The following is an 8,946-nucleotide window of genomic DNA, read 5'->3' as shown; positions in this document are numbered from 1 at the left end:
TGAATAATAACAGCATAAGTATCATGTTGTGATTTGATAGCATTTGAAAGATGATTTTCTATTTTCAGTCATTTATGGAGGACGTGTTTGCATTGGGCACAAATCTTATGAAATATTATCTTATGAAACACAGGTGTGTTACACATTCCTCTAAACAGCTGCACAATGCTGTTTGATTTAACAAATCAATTTGTACAGACCTTTGATTATCATAATTCAGTGCCCTGTCAAACAGGGAATAAACTATCAGATTCTACAAGAAGCAAACAGGTTGGCAGTACAAATAACTAAATCAGAATTTTTGTGTAACATCAGTAGCTGAACTGTTAGAAAATGAGCTTCAGGAAGTCAAATTTCAGAGTCCCTTTCCAGACTCTGAAATGATTCAAAATGATAACTTTATTCATAACAGTTAGATTTTATTCAGCAAAACCTGACACCTGTTAATATCTGAGCAATAATGTGTGCAGCTAGTTCCCCTTTATCTGAAGCTCAAGTTACTTCTTCATAGAACTCTAATAAATTGGTTGAATATGATTTCCCTTTGACAAAACCTTGAACTTATCCACATTCTCTTAATATGTTTTTAAAAATAAATCTCTCTTAGGCAAAATGTTAGAACCTAAAAGGACAGGCATGACCCAGAGGTATTATTGCTAGACTATTAATCCAGATACCCAAATAATATGTGGGGATCTGGGTTCAAATCTCACCATAGCAGATAGTGAAATTTGAATTCAATAAAAACATGGATTAACAGTTTAATGGTAATTATTGCCATGGAAAACCCATCTGGTTCATTACTGCCCTTTAGGGAGGAAATTCATCTGGTCTACCTGTAATTCCAGACCTACAGCAATATAGTTGACTCTTAACTGGGCAATAAATATTTGCACATCCTGCGAATACATTTTTTAAAAAAAGGTGTATTACCAATAAGCTCTGAGTACAGCCATCTCCTGTATATGCACGCTGGACTGCAATCAATCAATACAAAGCAGTAAAACTGTTACAAATCTTTGTTTGGGGAGTCACTTTTTGGATCATTTTCAAACTGTAGCATTCATGGAGACTGATTAATCTAGTCATTGCCTAGCAATCTCTTAAATGGAGCAATTACAAAATTCGTCATTGAACCATCCATATCTGCTTAAGTAACAGTAAATATTCAGGCTTCCGTGCCATGCAGTGAGAATATAATGACCTTGATACCAAGGTGCCATAAGAAATATATATGAACATATTTGTCGAGGAATCAAGGCACTATTGTTTTCTCTATGAGGAAGCTGTTTATCTTCGTGTTCCCACACAACAAATTGTCCATTCTCAGTTGGCTGAAGTTCTATGAAAGCCCACCTTTTTTGATTTTCTCAATAAAAGCCCAAACCACAATTTCTCACTAAGTCAGCTTTCAACTGCAGTAGCCTGGGAATATAACAATGCTTGGTGAAGAATCGTACAACTGGTCATTGTATTTTAGTTTTTTGTTAATAACCAAGAAACTTGATGTAGGGATTTCCCAGGTTTCTTGCAGCACCTTTGGATTCTTAGGCCCAAACTCTGGTATTACCATGTTACAACTTTCCATTTTGTGTCCGAGGTAGACATTTCTTGAAACATTTTGAGAACCTTTTTGTCATTTGACTAACATTTCATATGACGCTTGGTGTCATACTTGGTGTCAATACTCCAATGAAATATCTTAGGACCTTTCATTTTGTTCAGATCAATTTCAGCCTTACCACTCTATAAGTATTTGGTCTCTCTCTCATGACATTCTCTACTAGTGACCCATTCTGCTTAAATTCCATACCAGTTGTAGACTGTATGGAAACCTTCAGTTCTGAAGAGGCTTATTGGATTTGAAACTTTGTCTCCGTTTTGCTCTCCACAGATGCTGCCAGGCCTGCTGAGTTTTTCCAGTGTTTTCTGTTTTTATTTCAGATTTCCATCAGCTGCAAAATTTTGCTTCCATAAAAGTTTATTACATATTACTTAAAAGCTAATTATATTGCATCTGATCTCTTGTGAGACATCAGGCTCAACTTAAGTTTAAGTAGCCAGCTTGACTTTGCACTAGCACAATAACAATCAAACAACTGATTAGCTCCCCCCAGGCACAGTTCTTTATGTCCTTATGAGTGGAACTTGTGATGTCAGTTTACTAACTATCTTATACAACACGTGATTCCAGATTCTTGGCAATGTGGTTGATTCTTGTCCAATGTCCTCTCTAAGCTGCACAGCCAGGAGCAAGCTCTCTGCATGTCAGTGCATTGTTTCTGCTTCCAGAAGCTGCTGTTATGCATGGACCTCGTAAGCCTGCACAGCAGCAAGTTAAATACGGGCGATAACAAAAACGGAAGTTGCTGGAAAAGCTCAGCAGGTCTGGCAGCATCTGTGGAGAGAAATCAAATTAACGTTTCGAGTGACCCTTCCTCAGAACTGGATGTAAAATGTTGGTTTATATGCAGAAGACAGGGTGGGGGTAGGGAGTAAGGAATAAACAATAGGTGGGGATAGAGCCCAAATAAAGAGTTGGACAAAGGAGTGGTTAAGTGATCCGGCTAGGAAAGTGAATAGCCTTTACAGGCAATGTTGTCCTTAACTACCTCTGAAATGAACTAGCGAGCCACTTCAGTTTAAAAGTGATGAGCACACCCATATCCCACGAAAGAAAATATAGCTGTCTAATTTTTAAACCTGCTATCAAATCTCGCCAATGATTATTTTTCATTTAGAAGTAGTTCTATTATCCTGAATATATCCTGATAATTTATTTCATGGAAAAACCAGTAAAACTTGCAAATTACACATACTAGTCTGATTTATTTGATATACCTCAGAACAGTGCCCCAGGACGACCTGTATATTCATTTCCAATAATTACTTTTTTTTTGTTTTAACTGGCTTTACCCTCTGGGCTTCACATTTGACTTACAATCCAAATCTGCACCGACAATAATGTGAATAAAAACGCAAAGTTGCTAACTACCAAACTCCTCTGCACTTCTTTCCGAGCCAGATTAACAGGACATCCCAGGCATTTAAACGATATACCGCTAGACAAAATTAGGCCCATTTTTGTAGTGTGGTCAGTAGTTACTAAAAATAACCAGCTTCTCTAATGACAACTGCTGGGTCACAATAAGGAAGATGAAGTAGTCACTTTCCAAGGATAGGCTTTTCAGTTGTTGCCCAACCCTTCCCCGTCCCAACATTTTGCGAGGGTGACGGGGGTTGGGGGAGTAGTTTCACACAGTTGTATGTTTATTTAGCGTTGCTATTTCAAAGAAGCATCTAGTTGGCGCAGGGCCTTTGGGGAGTTGTAGTCCTCGTAGATGCTGCTCCTGGGCTGCTGTAATGGGGGAGCGCCTGCCCATTGAACTACACAACCCAGTGCTCCCTACAATCCCAGTGCAGCAAAGAACAATGGCTGAAACCGAGCTGGGGAGCTCTGCCAAGGATGCCCAGAGTGTTGAGACCGTAGCCGCCAGATCCGACAGGTAAGCTTTTAATAAGCAAGTGTCAGGAGGCGTCTCTCTCCAGGTAGCGCAGTGTAAGCCTGGATCTTTCAGTTTCATGACAACTGTGTAACGTCCGGAACCTTAGCGCATGTCCTGCGAGTTCACAACACTATCACTTGGCTATGATACTTCACAAAACGTCACACTCCTTTCTTCCTGTCTGCTGTTATTTATAACGCTTAATGGAAGAAGATCAAAGTTGTCAGAAATTTGTTATATGACAGCTGCTTTAACCACTTTGGCAACAGAATAGACAATTTGCCATTACTGTTTTGGGGTCGGGGAAGGGAAGTGATTTTTCTTCCCCCTTTCTGTTTGTTAGTTAACTATCTCCCGCAGATGGTTAGCACCAGATAGTCAGTCGGGAAGGAGAGGGTATTAGATAGTTTAAGTTTCAATGCTGTGCAGTTTATATGGAGAGCTATATTTAGAGGGCAGTCTGCTGCTACATTTATTGAATGCACTTGTTTCTTCAGTTGTGCGGATATAACCCTGTAACACTTAGAGGATCCAAGAAGCAACAATGCAGTGTGTTCTAACTTTTTTTTCAAACTGGAGTTTTTGTAAAATCATGGCTAATTATTCAGTTGAAGGAGTTGTGACAAAGAACCATTTGGCAAATCAAAGATAACGCCTTTAGGTTGTTAATTATTGATATGAAGTTTTTAATTTTTAAACAAACCTGTAGTAGGTTCTATATGGTAAGAAAGGCAAATGATACATTGTTGTGTTTTAAGATTTCTGCGTTTTGTATCTGGGCCATCTTATTTCATTACCAGCCCTTATCCTCACTGCTATTTAAGTTAAAATAAATCAGTTCCAGGGTTCATGTAACCTGAAGGGGGAGATGTGAATTTTCAAGCTGCTGCAAATCTGTACAAACCTCCTCAACAAGTGAAATTATTTTCTACTGACCAGCAGCTACACACTTACACCAGCAGTAATTAGTTACACTAGCAGTAACTGACCTGACGTTGTGCCTAATTACAAAACAAAACCATGTAGCTGCAAAGTCACGGTTCAAATGAGCCGCAGATTAATGCAAGGTGTGGTGTGCTGGATCTTGCAGTCACTTGCGAAGGGTCAGTGTAGGGATCGAACTCTGGAAAACTCTTGGTGTATTGATTTCCTCTATTCCGGTTTAATTTTAATTGGCGACATCTATCGGCCTCTAGCAAAAACAACCAAGCAGGCTGACCAGCCAATCAGATTGCAAAACTCCCTTGGGGGGGAAAAAATACCAAGAAGTAAAAAGCTTTGCTTATAATTCATTTCTGAACTATTTTCCACAAGGCCAAGTTAAGATTGAGACATGCACAAACTAAAATGTGACCTAACTTTAACAAAAATTGCAAAGTGATATTAGGTTGTGGCTTATTTATAAAATGGCATAGACTCCAGCGACCAAACGGCCTCTTTCTGTGATGTAAACTTTCTGTGACGCTGCTGAATGCAGACTACAAAATCCTGTTTCAGCGATATGATTGGCTGCATGCAGGATAAGGGTGTTGGACTCCTGCCTCAGCAGCCTGGAGCAGAAGAAGGCTTTTGACAGGATATCACACATGTACATGAAAGCAAAGAACAAAAGTGAAGTACTTCACTGGAACAGGTCGTTCAAGCCTGTGCCAATCATCATGCCCTAACTAATCTAAAAAACAAGCCTTCTGCCCTTATTCTGTTCGTATCCCTCTATTCTCTCCCTGTTCATGTAACTGTCCAAATGGCTTTTAAAAGTCACCAACGTGCCTGCTTCCACCACCTCTTCTGACAGTGCATTCCAGGCTCCTACCACTCTCTGCGTGAAAAACTTCCCTTATGCATCTCCCTTAAACTTTCCCCTTCTCACCATGAATCTGTGTCCCCTTGTAATTGAAACTTCAACCCTGGAAAAAAAAAGCCTCTGACTATCCAACCAATGCCTGTCATAATTTTGTAGACTTCTGTGAGGTCTCCTCTCAGCTGCCGTCTTTCCAGTGAAAACAATCCTAGTCTTTTTAACCTTTGCTCATATCCAATGTCCTCAAAACAGCATCCTGGAGAACCTTCTCTGCACTCTCTTCAAAGCTTCCAAGTCCTTCTGGTAGTGTGGGGACCAAAGCTTCCCACAATACATGTGGGACATGCTCTCCAAAACGTGCTTTGGGGAGGGAATTCACAACTGGGTCCGGCTGCTCTACACCAACATCATTAGTGCAGTTTCGATCGATGGGTAAGAATCAGACAGCTTCCCAGTCAGATCTGGAGTGAGGCAGGGCTGCCCACACTTTTCTGTCTTGTTTGTGTGTTGTGTAGACCCTTTCGCTAAGTCCGTCAGGAAGGATGGAAGCCTGAGAGGGGTGACTATTCCAGGCAGTGGAAGCCTGCAGCTCTCAGCCTCTCTCTGCATGGGTGACATCACCGTTTTTTGCTCAGTGTGCAGAATCTTTAGCATCTGCAAGCAGTTTGAACTGGTCTCGGGAGCCAAAGTGCGAGGCCATGATCTTTGGGAACTAGGCCAACGGATCCTTAGTCACCTTCACCGTCAGGACAGATTACCTGAAGGTGCTAGGGATAGGGTTCAGAAGGGCCAAGGCATGCACAAAATCTTGGGAGGAGCGTATTGCCAAGGTGAGGTAGAAACTGGTCTTTTGGGAGCACTGCTCCCTCTCTATTGTGGGTTAAAACGCGGTCATTGGTGTGAAGCACTCTCTGTTGTTGAACATGGTGGTCTGGCCCATTGCCCGAACCTGTGCCGTTACAGTCACCCAAGCCATCTTCCACTTCATCTGGAGAGTCTAAAATGGACCAGTGTCTGCAGAAAATCTATGTACAAAACTCTGGATAAGTGGGATAGAACGTAATCAATGCCCTGTTCATCCTGATGGCCACCTTTTGTGTGCAGCTGCATCAGACTGTGCATAGACCCTTGGTATGCAAACACCGTGTCACAATGTACTGAGGTTCTACCTGTCCCTGGTGTCGTGAAGGATGGGACTGACCTCGTTGCCATGTAGTTGGTTCATTCTATATCACCTGTTCTTTGTGGAGAAATTTGCACAGAAAAGCATCTTTGACCACCCATCCATCAGGAAGTGGTTGGTACGTAACATCCTTGAGACCCTGTGGAAAAAGAAGTGGATGGATCCTGTCGCATGGTTCCCTGAGCAGACTGTCAAATTCATTTGGCAGAATGCCTCGTCACTAGAACTCTCCAGCAAATACCAAGACATAGCTTGGCTGGTGGTGAGAAAAGCACTACCTGTGAGACTCTTCATATATGCTAGGTCTTTCTGCGCCACTGCTCGCTGCTCTTACAGCAGCTGTGGGGGTATACAGACCGTCACACACGTCCTTCTGGAATGTGCCTTTGCGAAGGAGGTCTGGAGAAAGGTGCAGCAGGTTTTGTCGAGCTTCGTCCCAAACAGCTACGTGCCACAGGACTCTGTGCTCAATGGTCTGGTCCTCAGGACACACACTGAGACCAGCATCAACTGCACTTGAACCATTAACTCAGTGAAAGACACTCTTTGGTTTGCCTGAAACTTGTTGGTCTTCCAGAACAAGGAGTTGACCCTAACCAAGTGTTGCAGACTGGCACATTCCAAGGTCCAGGACTATGTGCTGAGGGACGCACTAAAGCTTGGGGCAGCTGATGCCAAGGCGCGGTGGGGAAAGACTACTGCCTGAGGTCTTCCTGCTGAAATTAAATGGCAGTCTGTTCAGTTATTGGACCCTCTGGGGCATGAAATGCATGTAACTGTAGTCTGGTTCGAGTAACAGATGTCTTTGGTTTGTTTGGATTTTGACTCTATCCGATGTTTGTTTGTTTCCTTGATAGGCTACTGTACAGAAGTGTGTGTGTGTCTGATGTCATGATTTTAAATAACCATCCCCATTTTGAATGTTAGAAAGGAACACTACTCAATGCTTATGAAATTAATTTTTAAGTGCTCGAGAGATGGTTCAGAAATACTTATAGTTGAGTAAATCATTAAATTGTCTCATTCAACAGGAAGATTTAAGTTATAAGGAAAATCTAGATGGGACTTTATTCTCTGGAATGTAGGAGGCTGAGGGGTGACCTTATAGAAGTTTATAAAATCATGAGGGGCATAGATAGGGTGAATAGCCAAGGTCTTTTGCCCCACGGTAGGGAAAACTAAAACTAGGGGCCATAGATTTAAGGTGAGAGGGGAAAGATTTAAAAGGGACCTGAGGGGCAACTTTTTCACACAGGTTGTGGTGTGTATATGGAATGAGCTGCCAGAGAAAGTGGTAGAGGTGGGTACAATTACAACTTTTAAGACATTTGGGGCGGCAAAGTGGCTCATTGGTTAGCACGGTTGCCACAGTGTCAGGGACCTGAGTTCAGTTCCAGCCTTGGATGACTGTCTGTATGGAGTTTGCGCATTCTGCTCCCCCCCCCACCCCGTCTGCGTGGGTTTCCTCTGGGTGCTCCAGTTCCCTCCGACACTCTACAGATGTGGATTGGCCATGCTAAATTGCCCCATAGTGCCCAGGGATGTATAGGTTATGTGGATTAGCCATGGGAAATGCAGGGTTACAGGGATAGGGTGGAGGATGAGTCTGGGTCGGATGTTCTTTGAATAGTTGGTGTGGACTTGTTGGGCTGAATGGCTGATCCACACTGTAGGGATTCTATGGAGGTATATGGATAGGAATGGTTTAGAGTTTATGGGCCAAGTGCAGGCAAATGGGACTAGCTCAATTTAGAAAACCTGGTCAGCATGGGCCAAAGGACCTGTTTCTGTATAGAAACTATAACTCTATGACTCTAACAAGGCAATTTTCAATAGCTTTTAAAGTGAGAAAGTGTGTGAAACTAAAGCTCATGTCAAATCAGCCATTCTTGGTTATTTGTATTGTGAGAATCTCAACAATGTAGTCACTAGCACTGTATCTTTGACAACAGAATCCAGACTTCAGTATTTAACTGTGTACCTGTGGATGCTAAGCATTGCTGTTCCACAGAAACAATGGCAAGTTCTGACATGATTGCATCTTGGACCCATTTACATTTCTCTGCAAAATAATTATAGGTGAGACCACACTTTGTTGTATTGTGTGCACTTTTGTTCTCCTTACTTAAAGATCCACCTATTTTTTGTGGAGAGATTGCAACAAAGGCTCACCAAACTAATTTCTGGGATGGTTGTCCTGTGAGGAAAGATTAAGTAAGACGAGGGCAATATATAAAATGTGCTGGAGCTTAGAGGGAGAAGTGATCATGTTCAACCATGTAAAATTCTTACCGGGAGGAACAAAGTAGATAGAGGAAGACGATGATAACACAGCGTGGAGCTGGAGGAACACAGCAGGCCAGACAGCATCAGAGGAGCAGGAAAGTTGATGCTTCAGGTCAGGACCCTTCTTCAGAAATTTCTGAAGAAGAGTCCCAGCCCAAAACATCAACTTT

General features: G+C 42.1%; 1 protein-coding gene across 2 annotated transcripts in view; it reads left to right on the top strand.

Moving 5' to 3' along the window:
* Positions 1 to 3,315: 3,315 nt before the first annotated feature.
* Positions 3,316 to 8,946, top strand: part of LOC109912523 (uridine-cytidine kinase-like 1) — a 187,724-nt gene continuing 182,093 nt past the window's right edge. For both annotated transcript variants that reach the window (XM_048608093.1, XM_048608094.1), the window contains exon 1: positions 3,316 to 3,506. In XM_048608093.1, the coding sequence (XP_048464050.1) occupies positions 3,364 to 3,506 (143 nt within the window). In that variant the 5' untranslated portion in view covers positions 3,316 to 3,363. The remainder of the gene's footprint in view (positions 3,507 to 8,946) is intronic.

This window comes from Rhincodon typus, chromosome 19, assembly GCF_021869965.1.
Source record: "Rhincodon typus isolate 14 chromosome 19, sRhiTyp1.1, whole genome shotgun sequence".
NCBI lineage: Eukaryota > Metazoa > Chordata > Chondrichthyes > Orectolobiformes > Rhincodontidae > Rhincodon > Rhincodon typus.
Note: the sequence above shows the minus strand (reverse complement) of the source record. Positions and strands in the feature narration are given on the sequence as shown.